Here is a 22,858-nt window from a genome sequence, read left to right as displayed (position 1 = left end):
ACACCTTGTTGTCAGCTCTTCCTCTTTTGAGAGGCCATCAAAACCAGACTTCAAGACATAATACACATGTAACAGTAGGTAACACAATCACTCATGCACAGGCACAACCATCCAGAAAATCAGATATTATAGATACCGTTGCAGATCATGATCAAATTGAATGATCAACATTTCTATTATCAAGATTTGCTCACTGTTTGCCGAGACTAATATTATAGATAACGGTAGAGAATAAGAGGATAACATTGATCAAAAATGGCCAAGTACATGATGGCATTTACAGAAGCACCTATTTTACATGAAGAAATTAATCGCAGGTAATATCATTTCTGAGATAAGCCAGAAAAGTTGGTTCTTTCTTCATAGGTAAACACTGTTGAGATAATATTCTGGTCAGACTATCAGTAGATCTTGATCCTTTCCTGACATGACTCTCCAGTAAAATAAGGTATCTAGTTAGTGAATTAATTGAGACAATTTCATGCATTAATTGCAAGAAAATTAAAGTCTCTGATTAAATCTAATTAGGTACAGAGGTTCAATGAGTATAGTGACAGTTGGATCGCAGCCCTCCAGAGAAGAAAGAAGAGAGATGATTGACAAGGAAAATTACTCACTGGCAGTGGGATGTTTCAATTGCCGATCACAGACATTTCCTTCCAAACTCATACGAAGAACGGTAATAATAAAATTCTGTGGGAATTTGCTGGCTGTTCGCACTGATAATAGGAAGGAATATATTCAGGAAACGAAGTGTAACACTTCGACTGGTTACGCCTTATTAACCCCTCGGTATATATCTCGGGAAAGCCCTACGTGCTGTTGAGGTGATACACGAAATCATTTCTTTTTCATTTTCATATTTCCTTCGTGAAAACTGTAGTGAGTGGTGAAGTGGTGAAAAATTGTGATTGTGATTTGATTTGTTTACAAATTGTTATCACGAGTTCTCAGTTCAGTTCAGTTCAGTTCGTGTTCCGGGAACGAAATTCCCTTTTGGTCCGATGATCCGCGTCCGCGTTCCGCGTACAACGTTGAGGAATTTTCAGGATGCAACTTGAATAGCCGTTACCTCGTTGTTTAGAGCCAGAGACGATGTTGGTCTATTTTTCCAGTCTCTCTTCAAATGGAGCCTCAAAAATAAATGTAAGTACTTAAATTTTGTTAGTATATCATTCAGGAAATGTAGATCGACGGACCTTACCCAAAATTAATGATCTAAATCTACTGAGATCTTCCGCCCTCCAGCGACGAAATTTCTGTTCTCACTTCCTCACATGATTTGACATACCTGTCACAGTGTCATTATTATGAGAAGAAAAGTCGTTCTGGAAAACATGGAGAGGGCAGGTATCGTTTAGGACTCACTGGAAACCATGAAATACTTTTGTCTCACAAGTTTGAGTCTCCATTACTCTCATGAGACAGCCCTGCAGTGATAGCGAAGAGAGCGATAAGTGCAGGCCGGGATGAACCTCAAAACAAATAAAATCATCATGTGCTAATCATGGCTCATGCAGAAATGCGCTTATGGCTTTCTTCGCCATCATGGCAGAAAGGTGCGCAAATTTAGACCTTCGTCCTGATTTGACCAATGTCCCACTCAATAATTTGGGCCAAGCTCATCTCGCTGTTAAAACATCTCATCACTTCTTTATTATGATCATACCTCCATTTTCACACGAGCCCTGCAAGTACGCACCAAGTTATACGAACATTATGGCTCAGTACAATACAAAGTTGCGTCCATTTGTCCTAGGAGTGATGATATGTCCCGTTCTCTATTATTTTTATTACCCACACTATCTGGCACGTTTTCATTAGGTTGATCCAACACATAACCTCTTCTAATTCTCTCAGTGAATGTAAAACGATATCTCTCCGGCTCTTTGTCCCTTGATTATTTACTATACCACCAAAGCAACGTAGATTGCCGTAAAACTTAAGCTTGATCAATCATCACATCGGAATAGCATTTCATTAAACTGCGCGTAAGGACCAAGATATGAAAGTACCCAAGCGTTCAGAGCGAGCCAGTTTATCATCTCTCAGGCTCCGTTTTACTTGTACTGAATGCTAGGGCATTATTACACAAATGAACTAGAGTGCTGTAAACAGTATGTTTGTTTTTTCCAAGAGCACAATAAATGAGAAAAATCATGTTACATTGCACTAACCTAAATTTTGGGAACTTATAAGGTCAATTTTCAAAGAGATATGTGTTAATGATGTAACAATTTCAATTGTTGTGTTTGATTGGAGGGGAAGAAAAGAAGATAATTTAAGTCCGATTTCAGATGCCTACTTTTTCTCAGTTTAAATATTTGCTGAAACTGGTTGAAAATAAATTGTTGGCAACTCAGTTTTGGTAAGTGTTCCTCTTACCTGTACTTCACTTAAGTAAGTACCTGTTTTTTACATTAGACAGGGCACAAAATTCAAATCCTCAGTTTCAAGAGAGCTGTGAAAAAAATCTAATTTTTAAGAAAAATTCTCTGGTATCAACAATTGAGAAGTTACACCGATTTGTAGTTCTTGAAAGAACTGCAATTTTATGATTATTTTAAAATTTCGTTCTACTTAAATGAAACAGCTTGAGATCTAGGTAATTTTTTTTTTCAACGGATAAAATTTGCATGTCAAGTATGAATAAAATCTAAGAGCTAAACAATCACAAGTCACCTCATTGAACTGTCACCATGCCTTGTATAATGCTGTTTATTTGTCTGTTTTTCAGGTTTTTGAAGGGCTTCCTGCACTCCAGCTTGCTCCCTCTTTCTGGATTTCTTACATTCTGGATTAAGAAAGCGGCTACTATTCTATGACATGGCTGTCAGTTTCTCATCTGAGCAGTCATCCGATAGGAAATTAGCAGCGACTAAAAATCATCTGGTTTTGAGAAATTCACCATGAATCGCCTCAAAACAACATCATCAAAAGAAGTTGCAGTGTATTCAGAGAAAATAAACATAGTACCTACCAACAGTTTCCCTAAAAATTTTATGTGTGACCGAAAATGTGTTAAAAAATTTGAAGTGGTGTGAAGTTCAATTAGTTACCTTTAACATGCATTGCTCTAATCTTAATGAGAAAATAAATGAAAGTGAGTGCGCTGTGGTGAAGTGTGCGTAAATAGCATCATTGGTGTCTTATACAGGTTTTATTTTTGATGAAGGATCAGTTGAATTTGGTGAGTCATGCCCATTATATCTTCCTTTTGCATGCAATTTTGTCACGGGAAACCGTCAATAAATGAAGTAAAATGCAAAAAATGCCCTTGAAATTGAATCAATCCTGCATTTTTTTCCTTCGGTTTGTTGGTTTGGTAAACCATGTAAGGTAAAGTCACCAGTTATAGACACCCCAAAAAATAGGACCAGTGACAGATATCTTCTCATATACATTAAAAACATAAAAATTTGAAGACAACTAGGAGCTTTTTAATATTTTTAGTAGATTATTGACATTCTGAAGAGCATTTTGATGTACAAAGCAGGGATTTGTTATGAATTTAAAATTGCAAAAGAATACTTTTAAATTGGCCGTTCTAAAATGTTGTAAAACGACTAATTTCTTAGCAGTTCAGTTAAGAAACTCTGTTTAGAAATGAAGTAAAAATGGATATACATTATTACTTTTGAGGTAACTTTGATACTACTATTTGTTGAGGGAGGTTTATAGAGTGGTTTTTGTGGTTATTTGTCGTTTGGATGTCAGAATATTTTAATTAATGGGGGTGTCTGTAACTGGTGCCGAAAATGAGGTAGCGACCAGAGACAGACACGCGCGTAGCTTCAAGGATTTGATAATAAGTAATTTCCTATAAGTCATTTAGTTATGCCATAATGTTTGTCAATAATTCATTAATCCTTTGTAATTGGTTTATTTTTATATCAGTCCATTTTAAATGCAGCAAAAACCTTAGTCAAAAACGGTGTCTTGTCACTCATACTGAAAATGTGTAATTCCTAGTTACAGACACTGGAGTTTATAATCTCAAAAGCAGTTCAGATTTTTGAGATAAAAATGGCAAAAAAGTACGGTTGAATGGAGTATATCATTCTTGAATCATACCTTCAATGTGTACAAAGTTTCTTTCCCCATAATTTTTCACAGAAATCAGTATTGTATTTAAGGTAATGACATTTTAAGGGAGTGTCTGTTACCGGAGCAGAGACGATGTCTATAGCTGGGACCCAGGGTGTCCATAACTGAGGCACTCCCTCATTTTGGAATTTATTACTTTTCCGACCTTTTCAACCTAAGTAAATGTTTATGAAAATTGAAAGGATAAGATAAAATTTATGTGAAAAAGGGTTTACACTTTCATGTAAGACTAAAAATGTTGAATTCGCAGCTTTGGATTACATATTACAGCCAGTCAAAGATAGAAACTCTCTTAAAGGTTTCTATAACTAGTGATTTCACCTTAAGCTAGTTTCTTGCTACAGCACAGAAACTAGCTTCAAGGAAATCACGGCCACGGAAATCACGGCCACGGAAATCACGGCCATGGAAATCACGGCCACGGAAATCACGGTCACGGAAATCACGGTCACGGAAATCACGGCCACGGAAATCAAAGTCATGGAAAATTTTCTGTCCGAAAATTCCATGACTCTGATTTCCTTGGGAAAAAGTCAAGGAACATTTTTACTTGGGTTAACACAATATTGTGCGCGGCGAGCACAATTCGACCGCGTTTGCTATTTCCGCCACCAGGGCGCGCTCGCCGCGGATCTGCCGTTGCGGTCCCTTTAAGGGCAAATTAAAGGACAAAAACTACGACCTTTCGCTTTTTGACGTAATAGGCACATGATCCATAGGCGTCTAACCCATCTTACCGATATTCTTAGGCCAAGGGCTCAAATGGAGCTTTTTGGCAACGGTCCGCGCGCAGCCGCCCCGTCAATGGGGCTGGTTCTCGTTTCGCCTGGGCAGTGCCCGTTACAAGTGGGATCCAAGTTGAATGCTTCAGCCAGTGCAAGCAGCCAAGAAAGTAGCTGACTTAGGAAGGTTCCTCGGCACTCCAATATTCCATATGCCTACATTAGGCATTGCGACGCTATAAAATTTCTTCCGCGAGGACGGTAGGTAATACGGCGTTCTATCGCCTACCTTGCCTCAGAGGTAAGATTGGAAATCCAAGCTTGTCTCAGAGGTAAAATAAATATCCTGCCAATACTTTGGCAATATTTTAACATCAAGTCTATGGCAACATCATGATCGCAATATCCGCTGAACAAGCTTGGAGCAATATTATTAACATAACGTTGTCACAATATTGAATATCCAAGTTTGTCTCGGAAGTAAAATAATGTCCCACCAATATTGTGTCAATATTGTCAGGATAGGCTTGGAGCAGTCTTACAAACCCAACCTTGGCACAATCTTTGGGCTCAAGCTTGTCCCAGAGGTAAAATAAATGTCCTGCTAACATTGTGGGAACATTAGCAAGATAAGCTTGGCAACTCTATTCAAATGTGAAAAAATGTCATACTAAGCTTGTACCAAGGTCAAATTTCCGATTGGGTAAACCATTCCATATATAGGGATGCATTTCGGTGCTATCAGCGCGTGAAAATTGAGCAAAAAAGCATCGTTTCACCACTCAAAATGTTGTGAATCAGTGGCAGTTATATTAGAGCGTGGTAGTCTGTATCCTTTGATCATGTATAGCATACTACAAGTCGCCATCTACAAAACGTAAATTCGCTGCAATATGAAAAACTTTCCACCAAATTTAGGTGCTTCTTGTGATACGGTCAATATGTAAAGGCGGTACCTTTTAGTTGTAAGAAAATAACGCATGGTGCTTTTAAAGTTCTTAGACAGTATATTAACTCCATGGCCACTTTTCAGCTACAATAATTACAGCAAAATCTCAGGAAAACCATTAAAAACTTCACAAGAAAGTTTTCCCGCGTTTATCTCATAATTCACTGTAGGTAATATCCAAAATTTGCTCTGACTTGGAAAATTTGGAATAATGTAGAAGCATTCCATAAATAACAACAAAACATAACACCTATGAACGTCAACGTAGATAGAGGACGCCCTGTCAACTCATGGATTGAGGGAATAAGGCTGGAAATGAGGAGATGCGCTTTGCCAAAGGAGCTCTGTCAAGATCACTGTCAGTGGCGGTTGGGTGTCGCAGAGCGCACAGAAGCGCTATGAGCGAGCGACTCATTAGTAGTAGTACAACAACACATTTTAGACTTTTATTTTCTTTTCACGAAATTAAAAAATTACTTTCCAAGTGCAAAACTTTGAAAGAAACACATAAGAAAGTACATCTTTTTTTGGCTACCGGAAGGAGGGAGAGGGGGTAAGGGTGGGTGAGGTTGCCCCCTCCCTCTCGAATTCAAGTATACTTATAGGGGTACCCTAGATACCCTACTATTTAGAATTAGTATAATTAAGGTAGTAAAAGAAAATCTTCAAACTTAAAAAATTTGGCGGTAGCTTAACCTAACTAGAGGAATCTGCTCTGTAATTGACAATCCACAATCATCACAGTAATGTTTCTTCCATGTAACTTCCTCAAAATCTCAAAAAAGATATCAAAATGTGTTCATAACGAGAGGCTCCTAGATCTGAGGGGACCGGGGAGAGGAGGGGGAGATTTAGAGGGGGAGAGGGGCACTTTATGGGTGGAATCAGAATCTGGGACCTTGTTTATAGAGGACGAGGTATGAAAATCATAAAATTCTACAAAAAAACAGAGAAAAAAGTACCGCAGCTATCGAATAACCATGTATTCTCAATAATACGGGCCTCGCACGCGCGGGTTACTCGTTCGTGTAGGTAAAAACGGTTAGTCATCTATCGGTTAATGGATCGAAAGAGCCAAAAAAAGAAAAAAATATGAGTGAATTTTTGAAAGCCGCAAGTGAGGTGAAAATTCATTTCGACGACTGAAGTAAAATAAGTACGTGTCTCCGATTGCAACATTGCGTTCATATTTCATAAATATAGATTTTTAACGGTAATCGTTACCAGGGTCATCTAGAGGGGTAAGGTGGGTTCCTACATTTTTGAGGTACCGGAGCAATTTGTTACCTAATCCGTCTCGGGATCCCACGATTTTTTTTTTTATTTTTTTTTTGGGCTCACATATTTTTCCGTTTTGTTCAAATTTCGGGGCCTCTTTCGCATTCTCAAAGGCGCTTCTGGCCCATCTCCTCTCTCTTAATTCTTGTGAGTCATGTTGTTTGCTTTATTGGGAAAGCTATTCGAAAGGATTGATCTCAAAATCACATCTTTAGTGTCTTCAATATTGAAGTTTTTCCAGGGACCTGTCACTTTAATTTGTCCCTGGGCTCATTTTTGTTAGAACGGCCCTGCCGGCACCGCACAGTAGATCGAGTCAATAGAGGAGGTTGGACAAAATTTGGAAATTTTAAACGCTTACAACTCCGTCTATACAAAACTTGAAGGTTCGAAAAGTGGTTTCATTGGTGTCTCGTAAAATTGTCATTCAAAAGCAAATCTTGAAATTTAAAACGTGACAAAATAAACATCGAAATTTGCAGTTTTTGTTAGAAATGTCATGCCCGACCTCTCTAATTGATTCGATCCACTATGCGCCGGCGGCAAGCAACCAGCAATTTTTCATGAAATCTGTGATTTCACTCTACTCGTTCGAAAGTATTCGCAGAAATTTTTTAAGGACGCATTTCGGTTACCTACCTTCTTTTCAACAAAAAGATACACGATTGGCGATATTTCGACGTTATAGTAGAGATACACATTTTCTGACTTCAAACATCGATACTGCTAGTTTTTACCAGGGAACCGAATTTTTCTCAATGAGCGGAAACTACTTTCCCCATTGACGGCGTAGGTCGGCAACCACGTATTTCGTTTGCGGTGTTCAAAATCTGCGACTCTATATTATTTTTTTGAAGGAGAACAAGTTGACATCAGTTCTTGAAGTTTTCACAGAATTTTCTTCGCACAGAGGAGAAAAATTACGCCGGTTTTAAAGAATTGCCCTTGAGTAGTTTTCCGTTTAAAAAATAAAGTAGGAAAGGAAGGCTTTGACGTCGTAAATCGAGATACGGGGTCGCGGACTTGCACCGTCGCTACATTTTTTTACCTTTTTTTAAAAAAGATTTTTTTGTTTCTAGATAACGGCTGGCGTTTTTTTGGCGGTTTTAGTGCATCATAGAGCGAAGTACATCCTCGTGGTTGGATTTTCACTGAAGCTCCTTTTTACGAGCTTGGTATCTGGTATGACACTGACGTCTGTTTTATCGCTTTGCTATGCTCTATCACGCAAATCCTACAATTTGGTTCACTCTACAATTTTCGTAAGTATAAACGAGAAGTTACGATGAGTTGGATGGAGGAATAGGGATGGAGAATCTCACCGAAAGTTCTGCATTGTTAGCACTATCAATTTACACTGGAAAAAAAACACATTGGATCTATTGTCTAGACTCCTAAAAACGTTGACAAGAAAAAGTACTCTTGATTCAATCAGAACCAAGCCTCTTAATTTAAGCAGATTTTGTTTTGATTCAAGCAAAAATCCGATTGAATCAAGAGTACTTTTTCTTGTCAATGTTTTGAAGAGTCTGGACTCTAGATCCAATGTGTTTTTTTTCCAGTGTAGACTAAACTCGCATACTTATGAGTAATGGTTTCATACAACTATAAACAATAAAAACTAAATGATTTGCAAAAGAAAAAGTGTATTCTTAGTTGCTTTGAATGAGAAAATAGAGTGGTGGGGAAAATCAATGTGAAAGAGATGAGGACAAAACAACATTTGCTTCGAATTAGTAATGCAATATTTGGTTAAAAACTGATATCATTTCCTGCTTCTAGGAGCTCCAGTTTAATGGTCTGTTCGCGGGTTTGTACCTAAGCATGTCAGTATATTTATGGATATGCACGGAGTATGACCTGCTCATATATCACCTCCATCCACTGAAGTTTGGAATTCACACTATTCTAGTCATAATTGAAGTGAGTACACTTTTTCTAAGGGGAGCCCAGCCGCGTAAAATATCGAATAAGCTACATTGGCTAATTTGATAAATTATCCTGAATTCATCGACTGTAACTAACATTTATGTATTTGGCTCATTGCGAAAAAATGATCTACATTCTTAATTCATGGTGGTAAAATTTTTTGTGGAACTCCATCTGTCGAGTTGGGTCAAAAAGGTGAATACTGATATTCCAATGGGAGGCTCATTCTATATTATTGTTCGATGGAATAAGCGATGAGTGTTAAGTGGGGCTTATTTTTGAATTTTGAAAAAAATCACAACACCAAATATTAAAAACGTGAGTTAAACTTCTTAAAAAATGTAAAATTTTTAAAATTCAATCAAACGTATAAAAATATAGGAAAAAAGAATCAACTTAAATATTGTAAAAAAAAATAATACGAATAAGGGACCAAAACAAAGATCTCATTTGCCGTCACTAGATAACAGCCACGACTGATGATGATGATAAGAAAATGTAAGCGAGTGCTTTCAATCGTGTGTACACGAAATTTAAGGAAAAATTGGTCAATTTTAATGAAATTGTGTTTGAAATTTCCATAATTTTTAAGAAATTTTTGAAAAATGTTCCACTTTATGTCACCGAAAGGGCCTTCGAAAAGAACGAGCACTTTCAAAATACTTGATATTGACGTAGAAAGAAAAACCTATATAAAAACTAGAGCAAAACGAAAGGATACGTTTCATTCTAAAGTTTATAATACTAATTGGATTATTCCGGTGCCATATGCAGATCTTGACAAGGGCTAAAAGGATCTGTGTTTTCGAAATTTTAAAGCATTTGACTTGCATTTTAAGTCCATTTTGTCATGACAAATTACCAAATAGGAGCGCCCTCCCCTCTCCTTTCCTCCGTTCTTCACTTCTTTCCGTTTTCTCTTTTTCATCCTTCTTCTCGCGGGCGAACGGGGGGGAGGGGGGGGGGCACGCTCCCTACCGCCCCCTTGGATCTGCCTATGTCCGGAGCAATTTAAAATATAATGATTCCTTTATTCAAAATCAGCTTAATGATCAGGACTAACAATATAACTGTCGGCGACATCATCCAAGTGCTTCTGGTAATCGTCGCGTGACACCAGGGGCTGGACACAGTCTCGAATTTTGATCACGCATCCGTCCAGAGGAGGATTATTACCACGGGTTTTTTTAATGAAGAAGGAGCATGTCGACGATTGTGGAAGAGGCCACATGTGACAAAAGGATGCAAACGCTTTACCGCACGGGCCACGAAAGTTTTCAGGGATTGACTGCAGTTCCTCGAGTGCCTGGCTACATTGCGAATTTCCACGCGCTACGTCAAGGCTGAAACAATGGTCGGCTGTTGCCTTGACGTTCAGGGAATATTTTATCTTTCCGTACTCTGCCGCCTGAAATTGAAACAAAAGATCCGTCAGCGTGGGCCATTTTTTTTAGATTTTCGCTTACTTTAGTAGCACACGGAGAAAAAAACCTCGTGCGTGGGACCCGAAGTTTAGGTCATATGGATCTCTGAAGTTTTCGGATTGAGCATTTGAACACTTTAGGTCTAGCTGTCGAGGTTCGGATTACACGACTGAAACTTCAGTTTTTACATCTGAAGTACTTCAGATGTGAGAACCGAAGCTTTTCGGATGTGAGAACCGAAGTTCTTCGCATGTGAAAACCGAAGTACTTCAGATGTAAGAACTGAAGTTTCAGATGTGTGATCCATAAACCTCAGCAGCTGGACCTATAGTGTTCAGATGCTCAATCCGAAAACTTCTGAGATCCATATGACCTAAACTTTGGGTCCCATGCACGAAGTTTTTTTCTCCGTGCAGAGTTCACCGTTTGCTTTTTAAAGGAATTGTAAAAAAAAGGATAAAGGTTACATAAATAACGATTTACGAGGTCTGTTAGATTAGAAACCGGATTTTAGTCATAACCTGCCCACAATGCGTCCGAATTAGGTTTTCTTGAGCTTTCCTGATAGCTGGAAATATACTTAAGAACGCTACGTTCGTAGATTTTGTTTATTTTGTCAGTGTTTATTCTGTGGTCATCTTGAATACGAGTAAGTCAGGGGGCATTTTGCGATTTTCATCATGCGATCACTGATAGGGCAAAGATCAACATTCAAATTGTTTTAAACTCGGTATACCTGGTTTATACCGAATACTTTTGGTAAATGCGAGAAAAGTTTACCCATGATCATTGTATGATATGTTCCCACTGTTTTGAATGGGTTGAAACGCTTCAAAACTGGTCAGGAGTTCGTCTAAGATGAGGATTCATGGGATTGACCCTCAACGGCAACTGACATTTGTCACGTGGAAGGAAGTGAGGGCAAAGTGCTCGAAAATGGTCGTTTCGACTTGTTGAACAGAGTATATTATCTGAAGGCCTCTCAGTACACACAATTTTGATAGAATATGTAGACACCATCGAGTTTCAGGTACACTTGCCCCTGATTGTTGCCGTTGAATGAAAATACAACCAATTGTAAATTTCCCTTTAGCTGCTTGAACGTTCTACAAACAATGATCCCTACATTTTTAGATGGGATAAGTTCGGTGACATACTTAAAGTGTACGATACGATATGGAGACGAAACTCCAATCGTCCTTAAGGGTTGAAAAATGTAGTGCAAGACCGAAAAAAGAGGGACAAGTTCGTCAAACATAAAAATCGCAAAACACCCTTGAGGTTGCCTTACATCGAAGCACATACCAACGAATCTAATTAGGATTTTTCAAATTTTGAACGTAACGTTCTTAATTATATTTCACTATCAGAACAAGCTCAAGAAAACGTAATTTGGATGCATTGTGGGCTAGTTATGACCAAAATCCGGTTTCTAATCTAACAGACCTCGTATATAACAGCTGCATAACGACTTTGTAACAAAGATAGTGGATTTTTGTTAACAGTACCCATTTTTGAATAACTCGTTGTAAGATGGAAAATATAGTTGTTATATAAAGAGTACATACATGATTATTACATGTTCGCGGTTCCTCGTATGCAAGAACTTTACCAAAAATTTAGAAACATGGATTTCCAAGATAAAATAATGTAATGCATGAGGAAAAAGGAACAAATCAAAAATCGTTTTCCATGAGGTTCATTTTTTTAGCGGTCGTGTAGTTTTCTCAAAATTGATCGTTGAAATTTTGTTGAGCGAGTTCTTTAATCTCAACGGTGCTCATTTTCTTTGGGAAAATTAACAACGCGCCTACATAGAAAACACCCTAGCGCTTCTTTAATACAATGTATTCCCGCTCCTGCTATACTGCCGTGCCAAGGAACAACGCCGTATGAGCCATCAGGCATTGCCAGAATTTCCTTCGAAAAACAAAAAATTTTCCAGGAAAATTCGTGAGAATTTCTCTTTCCATTTTTTGTTCGATTTTGTTCGATATTTGATCTAAAAATTCCGAAAATTTGAAGGAAAAATGGACCGAGTTTGACAGAAAGGAACCGAGTTCCTTTCTGCAATAGCCACAATAGCCGGCAATAGCCACATCAGCTATTGCCAAATTTAACTGGGCAATTAATTTTTTTACGAGGGAACGTTCGTTCGGATTTCTTTGAAATTGTTAAGGAATTTGCTTCGCACCATGGAGAATTTTCACAGAAATTTGCACGAGAATCCGCACAATCGTTTTCATGTAAAAAATTAAATTGCCCAATTAAATTTGGCGATAGCTGATGTGGTTTGGTTCCTTTCCGTTTAACACGGTCCAAAAATTCATAACTTATTTCTTCAAAAATAGCTATTTTCTGAGAGGAACTTTTGCAACATTTGAATGCTCATACGGCGTTTCTCCTTAGCAAGGCAGTATATTGTAATGAATTCGATTCTCCTCATCCCAGTGTTGAACGAAATCCCCGCGATTCGACCCTTGGACAAATCTCATGGAAATGCCCCGAGGACACAAGGCCCTACACAAGGCTCCGTGTACAGGATTTGTCGAAAGCCAAAAGTCAAGCAGGCAGTTTATGAAATGCCAAGGCAAATACATTGGGAACTTTTCACATGCCGTTATTCGACTGTGGTACCAACTAATCTGCGGGCTGATTCTTGAAATCAATAGACAAAGCGGCAGACATGGAAGACGGGAAAAGTTAGTGGAGTGATCCTATTAGTGGAAGAGGGCGGTTGCAATGGACGAAGGAGGTGAGTGCCTAATAGACTAATTATTGACAACCCACAAGTCTCTCTTCACTGGGGAAAAAAAAACACGTTGGATCTAGAGTCCAGACTCTTGAAAACATTGACAAGAAAAAGGACTCTCGATTCAATCAGATTTAAGGTGAAATCAAAAGGAAATCCGCTCAAATTAAGAGGCTTGGTTCTTGATGTAAGCGAAAATCCGATTGAATCAAGAGTATTTTTTCTTGTCGATGTTTTTAAGAGTCTGGATTCTAGATCCAGTGTGTTTTTTTTTCCAGTGTAGGTTATCTCGTTTTGATCTAAAAAAGAGAAGCTATTCGTTACCGTGAGTTCTTCGGCGCCTTTTGCTCGTTGGTACTTCCCTGCGAACATATTGACTATAAACTTTCCATAATCGTCGGTGACGGTCCAGTGCACCGGTGCGCATTCGATACCCGCTGGTATCGTCGGTTCGGGTGACATGCTTTGACTTCGGCTTCGGCTGCGACTGCAACTGCGACTGTAACTGCCACTGCCACTGCCACTGCCACTGCGACCACTCCTCGTCCTCGAGGGCCCCGCGCCGTCCTTCCGGGTGCCGGATCGGAGTAGGCCCGTGAGGGCCGAAACACCTCTGCGGAGCCGGGAAGTAACCGCAGCGGATCCGGGCGGGCTCTGTGAACGCGATCCCCGGGATTTCCGGGAGCCGGAACCGTTCGACCTCGACCCAGGCCCTTCGATGTCCCCTAGGATCGCGAAGCAAACGATCGCGAACAAGAGAATCGCCACCACTTTCCGGGGCGTCGCCATCGTCTCAGGATCAGGAACCCTAGTAGCAGAAGTATAGAAGGGAAAAGATAAAGATTATGTACGAAAGATAATTTTTTTTATATAACGCATGCATACGAAAGTGTTAAAAGCGAACATTTTTATGTAACCATAATATTAAAAAAGTCATGATTTTCGTGAGCTTTTCGCAAACATACTAAAAAATATTCTAATTCGCGATGAGCTCACGAAAACGATTACCTTTTTTTTATATGATTGTTACAAAAAAATGTTCACTTTTAACACTTCCGTATGCATCCATTACATAAAAAAATGAAAAAATTGTCTATAAGAAATGTCTTTATCTAGCTTTCATAATTTTTCATATATTATGGTCAGATCTGAATTTTGATTTTTTTTATATGAGCGTTACACGTTTTTTATATAAAACTACCATTTAGATAACAAATATGTTTTTTTCATACTTTTTTTTAGAAAAACAAAAATGTGTTCTGCTACTAGGGAAGGACGCGGCCGTGTGCCGCCGTGCCACTTGACTGACTCCGGGGAAAAGGTGAGCGTGCCAAGTATTAAAGGGGCGGAAAAAGAAAAAAAAATTGAAAAAATGCAGAAAAAAAATTCTTCGAAATCCCGTAGTTCGTTGACGCATATTCAATAGCTGAGCCTCCCGCTGAGAGTGAATTTGTGTAATGGATTGGGAAGCGAGAGGCCTAAAAGGTGAACGGTTATTCGGCATTCGCGTTAAATACGACGAGAGATGATTCCCTGTATTCACTGCCTCCCATGCATTTTGTTTCCCGACCCTTTCCGAGAACACAGCTCATAGCTTTCAGTCACAATACATATATCGGTTGTGAAACTCTAAAAACACGCATTTTGTTTGCAGTGTTTCACAATCTTCGCTCCCATTTTGTTTTCTTTAACGCGAACGATGAAACATAATTTGCTTGAAATTTTCCATAGAGTACATAGAGTCGTGATGTAAATGGGAGAGCTGGCGCCATGTTCTGCTCGACGAGTTCCGAGCCCGGTGTACGCCGAGTTCGGGTACCTTTGTCCATACATGTTCGATCCAAACTGGCGGTGTGGAATACGTGGTGATTCCTATCCTCTTTGTTTACATTCGATGGCCGGGTACCCGTGTACCGCAAACAATCGATTATGTATCGATAAAGTGACCCGGCGTCACACAGGAGTCTCAGAATTCGGGACCTGGAAAATGCTTAAAAGTGGCGCCAGCTCACCCACTTACATTACGACTCTATGTACTCTATGAAATTTTCATACAAGATGAGTAATTACGGCAGGATTTAAAAATTGATGTTAAGCAGTTTTCCATTTAAAGAATTAAGTATTACATGAGGTCTGCAATGTCTCAAACCTGAATGCGTGGTCTGAGAATTTTGCCGTCGATATGCGATACAAACAGTTCTTTGAGGCAGATCCAAGGCTAGTAACAGCGTCAGATATCTACATTTTGCAGCGTTCAATTTGGAGTACAGAAGCCAGAAGAAAAGCCTTTAATCCAAGAGGATCGAAACATTTTTCTAATTTCCATAAGAAACCTCATATAATGGATGTCACGAGCAGTATTTATGACTTGACTGGTTCCGTGCATGGTTCAATCCGGGGCGCATCCATCAGGCGGGGTCATTTCCAATATTGCGATCAGTTCGTAAAGTGTTACAAAGGATGTCTATTTGTTTTACTTGTCTTGCCTGGTATTATTATTTACTACTTACTTGTCATTGTTCCACACTGCTGCATTAGGTTTTGATATTAGAGTGCAACAGTCGATCGGTTCGGGTTAAAACCTTTATCAAGTCATAAAAAATTAATACTCTCGTGACCTCCATTACATGAAATATCTAATCGAAATCAGTAAAATGCTTCGACCCTCTTGGATTGCAGACTTTTCTTCTGGCCTCTGCACATTCCAAATTCAATGCTGCAATGTATAGATATCTGTCGCGTTTACCGACCTTGGATCTGCCTCATTTATAAAGGACTGTCAGTACAGCATATCGACGGCGAACTCCAAAACCTCATATCTCGGTTCGTTATCTTCTTTTATAGTCTACTTTTTTAATCCTCAATCTCAGCAGACTTTGCTAAAACCTGTCTGTGAACAGTAAATGAAAAGCACTAAAGCGAGATCAAGTTGAAAAATACAATAAAAAATTCCATCGCGCAGAACAGTGACTAGGAGGGGGGGGGGGGGGGGTGGTTGTTACGCATCATGTATTGATGCAAAGTTTTAATGCATAGCCACGTAAGATAATACATACAGATCGCTAGTCCCTCATTAAGGTACCATTGTGAAGATCTGCGAAACTATTTAATTCCATTCCAAGAAACCTTATTTTTTTGCAAAACAAAAGTAATAACACCACGCACGGTGTCCCTGAGACCCTGAAGTAGGTAACTAGTAATAAACTTTGAATGAGGTAATCGGGGTACTCTAGGGTGGACCGTTTTAAAACTTTTTTCGAAATCTCCAGATAGTCAAGAGATTAGAAGTTGTGTTTCGGCATGAAAATGACACTCAGTTTTTTTCAGAATTTTTTGATGATGTCCTCAGCCCACCTCGACGCCATTCTTGTTGCCGAATTTTCAATTTTTTTGTCGAGAAATTGCCACGATTCTAATGATCCTATCGGTTTAAGGCCCGGCAAACGCATGGAGTCAATCAAAATGCAATTTAAAATAATTATAATATCATTTCAAACGATGCAGGTTAAGATAGGACACCCTCAAATTGCAGCAGGATGCCTTAGAGGACGCAATCTTGGACCGCCGAAATCCCTGAAAAATGCGCCTATAAACTATTTATATTTTTTTTTGCTAATTTTCATAGGTTTTATTTTGCTCATACTATGTGTTACGGCTATTACGAGGCTTGTCGGTAGACTGTAGCCCACTATTTCACGGCTTACGATATGGGGTTAGGGTACAATGGAGTGCTACAGGGATGCCATATTCCTCATAAATGAAAAATTAACCATCGTGATAGAGTTGGCCTCTGATTCGTGGATATCACTGGAAAAATGTCCCTGCCAACTGAATTGAGTACTTCTTAGTACGGTATACTCAGACTGGTGGTAAGATATAATTTAATTAAAAGCATTAGTTGTTCAATCTAGTTGCAGTGGCGGATTCCGTGCGCTTTGCGAATCCAAGAGGAACAAAGCAACTACCCTCCCACGGTGTTCCGCTTTAAGGCGACCATCTCAAAACCTTACTTCCCGTTCTTTCCCCGGATCGTTCCTTCCCCGGAAGTGAAAGTGCCGGAGGGAGAGTGGGTGCATAAGACGCGTTCACTTGTGTTGGACACATTTTTTGCGTAAGCCCTGTCAACACTACTTCCAAAAGTTCACGGAACTTCACGCGAAAGTTCAGTTCCGTGAACCTATCTCTGTGGGGACAAGGCCTTTCATTTGTAAGCAATGAACTAAAAAATTAAGAAAGAACAAACATAAATGTGGTTTAATAATTTTAACTTCCGCCGCCGTGCCGCGCTGACCACACTGTGTTTGGCGCAATGCGTGAAGTATTCATGTAGGCTTGTAGGCACTGTGCGTTTCACGCCGCGCCGACCGCTGTTGATCGTACTGTGTTTCACGCAATGCGTGAAGTATTCATGCAGTCTCGCAGGCGCTAATATGTGTTACATACCGACCGCCGCGTCGAGGGTTTCTCCTTTTCATCTCAAGTCCTCGTCATCATATCTCATTGCGCCGCGCCAGGCCAAACTAAGTGTTTGATTTCTCTCTTAACTCAGGTAATTAAAGGTGCGTAGTCTTTTGTATCACCGAAATACGACAAAATTAGAAATTAATGAACTCTCAGGAAATGAGAGATTTTGTCACCTTTTCTTGTTTGTGATTTTTTTCTGAATCCGATTTTTTTATACCTCCATTTAAAAAAAATGCAAAATTTGCCTCCCACTAATTTTGCCACCATGAGCCGCGGCCCATGTGGCCACCCCCTTCACCCGGCCCTGCTGAGCATTACAACACTATTTTTTCTTCTTCAATTAAGAAAATGGTTCGGTCATTCGAAGTTGAGTTTTAACACCACCACATGGCTGACCACCATGTAAACACATATTTACTCCATTCGTTTCTTAAATGCATCTATACCTTTGTTTTTTATGAATCCAAGCATATTATAATGTATCATTATGAGCGTAAAGTTTAGTTGTAATTCTCCTCTCTAAGCGTAAATTTCTAACTTCTACTTCTTTTCATTGTAATTTGAATTTTTAATATGTTGCAGATATTCTGTTTTGCACTGGGACTTCTTTATTCCGCTGATGCTTTAATATGTTTCGTACATTATTTAAGAGGTCCTGAACAACACAAAAGAGATATCTAACGAATCAGAGGAAACAATTTATAAGTAACTATATACGACCACCAGCACAAGAGTTAATTTCAAGAAACTCAGAATTTAAATAAGTCAATGTTCAGTTTTATTAAAAATTAAGATATTTTTTAACGGTGTTTGGTTATGTTTATTTCATTCAGTTCTGTACTATTAAAATGAATGCTTTACGAAAACTGTGAATTCATTATTATGGACATATTCGACCTTTAATTTTTCCCCCCTTCTGCTTGATTTTTTTTTATATCTTGCAAGACAATGATTTACGATAAGATTATCACGAATCAGCGTGAGGAAACTATTTTAATGTCATCTTGAGTGCAATTCTCTTATTTATTTTACATGAAATCAGTCACTGTTTCTTCTTTCATCTGCCTTTCATTTATTTATCCCCTAATCTCTCCCCTGGTCCCTCTCTTGGGAGGCGGAGCTAAGCAAATTATAGGAAAATCAATATAATATAGGAATATAGGAGGAAACGGAAAATAGGAATTTTTTTTTTTACAAAATATTCGCCACTAAATGCATACTTGATCTTGTTTCCTAAATAATTTATCGAAACGACTTTGAAGAAATAATGGAATCGGAACAAGTTGGAAACCAATATTCACGCTCCACATGGCATTCGAGATGGACATAGTAGTTTCATCTATTTTACTATAATAATTGTATTACTTGTCCCGGCAGTGCACTTATTACTACCACTTAAAATATTATTGTAACGACATTACTGCTCTTACAAATCCTCATTACTTGCAACGAGATGGCTATTAAACCGACCGATTTACAGATCTGATCATACTTTACGGTGATAGCGAATGCTGGCAAAAATTGAATCATACATCATTTGGATAGCTTTTAGTTATCCTAGGCTTAGGCGTACTTTAGTATTTTGCTAGGGGGAGCCTGACTCCTCTACCACCGGGAAGCATGGAATACCCCTCAGTTTAGAGGGGGGTGAGAGGGGCCAGGGGCCTTGCCCGGGAAATTTTTGAAATTTTGAATCAATTTGGACGCAATTTGAGGCTTCCGTGACGCAGATTTTTCATGAATGTCTGCGGAAAAGTTACGTTTCTTCTTATACGTTTAGCACAAAATACTTTCAAATTTTTGGTTTCAAATGATCTGGAACTTTTTTGAAATTTTAACTCTATTTGGACGCATTTCAAAGCTTTCATGACGAAAGTTTTAGTAAATACTACCTGAATGGACATGGTGTTTTCATTTAAGACTCCATATTAAAATAGATAAATATCATTGACAAAGATGTTTTCCCCATCATCCAGAATTTCTAGGGGGAGGGGCGCAGATAATACTACTCTCAATTCTAGGGAGGGGCCTGGCCCCCCTTTTCCGTACGCCCATGATACTAAGAGATTGGTTCCTGAGGTCTTAATTTTCAAAAAGCATCAAATTCAGCAGCCTTCAATTGATGTTAGAATGCAAATCATTTATAATGCGTACAAGCTCAAGGAATATGGTTAAAGCGGACTATCACGGGAGGGCGGAGGGTTACGAGCAATTAATTGAAAAGTATGATGTACTTGTCTATAGGCCCAATCACTAAAAATAGAGTTGTTAACTTTTACTGAGGAACTAAGTGTGAGCGCATTGTCGATGGTTGCATTATACGATAATGAATTATAGCATTATACGATTCTAGCATTCTGTATTGATAATTATTATTTTTCAGAAAAATGAAGACCGTTACAATTTTGATTGCCGTCTTACCGCAAATTCTCACGGCGTTGGATTTCAGTGCTCCGAAACTTCCAAAAGTCAATGAAAAAGTTCTGGCAATTTTCAAACATAGTAAGTTTTGCAACATATTCGTAATTCCTCTATTTGAAGAGACATTCAGAGAACTCTGCCTCAATCGACTGGGAATGGCGGAAATCGATGAGTTTTTTACTGTTCACAACATAATAATTCTTTCGAGTTTAGTTGGTAAATAAACTAATCGTCACAAAAAGAGCGTCTATTCATTATGTTCTGAGTTTTCATTGACGAGTTCAAGTTCCATTATTATTGAAGGAAAAGGGTGGATTTGGTAAAACCTAACTCTGGTAGTTATTCCCTGAACATCAAAGATTGTTCTCGATTCATTAATTATCATTAATTGATTGATTATAATGTGTAAATTATGAATAAAAAGTCTCATTCATGAATCTGTCAAAAAGATGAACACTACGCTCAACACTTTGATGAAGTACAATATCTTATGGCGTTTTGATTTTTACGCTATCTAATGACCCCCTTCCAAGATATATAACTGCCACTGAAAATAAATTCTCGGCGTTTTTACTAAGGTCCGTTGGTACTTTTACCATCTCACTTTTTTTTTTACAAATTATTGGTAATTTTACCAAGACAGACTGGTGAGCTTACCTAAAAACCGGTATTTTTACTGTTTTTTTCAGGTAAGAATACCACTTTTATTTGTAATCAATTCCCGGTAACTTTGCCATTTTATCTCGGTAATTCTACCACAGTCGATAAAAAATATTGGCGTTTTTACCAAGATCCAGTAAAATTACCGAGAAACTTCAGTAATTTTGCCGAGATTTCTCGGTAAAATTACCAATTCCATAAATGGCAATTTTACCAAGAAAAAACTGGGATCAAATAGAACCCTGACTTCTTGGTAATTTTACCCTTTTCTTAGTAAATACACCGAGATTTTTTTTCAGTGTGGAATTTGTCATACGGAATTCTCACGGTTGTTTTATCATTGCATATCGACGGTGAAACTACCAGACCACGTATCTCGTTTGCGGTGTTTAAAAATCACCGCTCTCATTTGATTTTTTTTAAGAAGAACGATTCAATATTATTACTTGAAATTTTCACAGAATTTTCTTCGCACTGAGAGGAAAAATTACAGAAGTTTTCAAGAATCAACATTGAGAAGTTTCCTCTTTAAAAAAGGAAGTATGACAGGAAGTTTGCGACGCCGCAAACCGAGATACGTGGTTTGGTAGTTTCACCGTCGATATGTGTACCTATTTTTGCTCTAGTCATTATACTAATGAAAATTTCTTGTCGCAGTTGAGGACGCCGTTCAGGGCGACGACGGACGGGAGGAAAGAGCAGTCACTGGCAAAAATGAAACAAACCCGCACATGCTAGAAAATGGAACGATACTGAACGGACCCCTCAGTTATAACGAGCTTGTGACCAATCAGTGCATAAAGCTATACGACAGTTGTCTGGAGGCCTCGTTCTTGCACTTGAGCAAGAGCAACACGACGAAGAGCGAAACGTCCAGGTTTTCGAAATTGGCGTCCAAGATCACCGCCGTGATGCTATCGTTCTTCGACTCGGATCTTTGGAAAGAAGCCATTGTGACCGGCGCGTCGCATATCGTGGCGGATCGATGTCATGCCATCAAGCTGGAGTGTTTCATCAAGACGGGCTTCCTCTCCAAACTTGCCGACGAGGTGGACCCGGGATTTCCGGGAGCGGCCAAACTGGTGGAAATGTCCGCGCGTGCCGTCAAGTTCCTAACGAAATTGCCTGGCATACTCGAAAGCGAAGAATTTCTCGCGAGTTTTATGGGGGAGGCCGTGAAAATGTTTTCCCCTCGAAAATTACGAGAGAGATTCGCTGATTGATTTCAGGTGACGGAACCGCGAATTTCTAGCACTGAAAAAAAAGGATGCTGACTTAACATTCTGATGAAAAAAAAAAGTGTGCGACGACTCACGAAACGCCACTGAGCTCTTCCAAATTAGAGTTAGTTATGATGAAGAATTGTTGTAAATAATGTTGTCTGGTGGTGACACTTGTAAATATACTTATATTTTATACACTTATATTTCACATTTTGACTTTTATTTTAATGTTTTTCATTGTAGTTTTTTTTTTTTTTTTTTTTATTTTTTTTTTTTTTTTATTTTTTATCATTATTATTTTACTTGAAGGCATCTATTTCACTTACCGGAGTGTGTTACCACAAACAATATTAAACGCATGCTCTGTGTTTTTACTCGCTCCCCATTTGAACGCACCTGTATTGCATTTTTGAGAGCTTATTCTGTAAGTATAATGCAACGCTTGGTAAACTCCCTTATTTTATTAAAGCTGAATTGGATATTTACCTCAATATAATACAAAATCTAACTATATGCAACCTTTAGCAAAGAACCCTCAACAGCTATTTACGAGTATTTCGTTAAAATTGCTGAAAATTTTGGGAGCAACAAAAGTTCAATAAAGAATGATGAATCCAATTTACCTTACACCGCCTTCATAAAGGCGCCTTCAATTGCGATTGATGCAACATCTTTTGCTTGGTGAACCACAACGCTCTTGTCACATGCCAACGGCTCACGAGTTAGTAATTAGCATGCGGTTAGCGCTTAGTTCTGTTCGGGAAAAACTACAAAAATCCCAAAAAACTTTAAGATTTAAGGGGGAAGAATCCATCCAAAGTTTTAAACTTACTGAACCAAATTTTCTTTGTTCCGCCTAAAAGAGAATGAAAAATTGGATTGCGTTTTGCAAAAAGGAACCAAGCGCATTCCAATGTCGCTAGGATAGT

At 38.7% G+C, this 22,858-nt stretch overlaps 1 protein-coding gene across 4 annotated transcripts in view; it reads left to right on the top strand.

The window, feature by feature from the left end:
• The window catches only part of LOC109033777 (protein singles bar), a 28,408-nt gene extending 6,306 nt beyond the window's left edge, over window positions 1-22,102 (top strand). For 2 of the 4 annotated variants that reach the window (XM_019046551.2, XM_019046550.2), the window contains exons 4-6: window positions 8,136-8,318; window positions 8,839-8,979; window positions 18,208-18,505. In XM_019046551.2, the coding sequence (XP_018902096.2) occupies window positions 8,136-8,318; window positions 8,839-8,979; window positions 18,208-18,306 (423 nt within the window). In that variant the 3' untranslated portion in view covers window positions 18,307-18,505. Of the gene's footprint in view, window positions 1-8,135; window positions 8,319-8,838; window positions 8,980-12,860; window positions 13,165-18,207; window positions 18,506-20,008; window positions 20,128-21,363 lie in introns of those variants that run through there. The other 2 variants (XR_011899241.1, XM_019046549.2) reach the window with 2 other exon arrangements.
• Window positions 22,103-22,858: the final 756 nt, after the last annotated feature.

The sequence above is a fragment of the Bemisia tabaci genome, chromosome 2 (assembly GCF_918797505.1).
Source record: "Bemisia tabaci chromosome 2, PGI_BMITA_v3".
NCBI classification, from domain to species: Eukaryota; Metazoa; Arthropoda; class Insecta; order Hemiptera; family Aleyrodidae; genus Bemisia; species Bemisia tabaci.
This window is presented reverse-complemented; position numbering and strand designations above follow the sequence as displayed.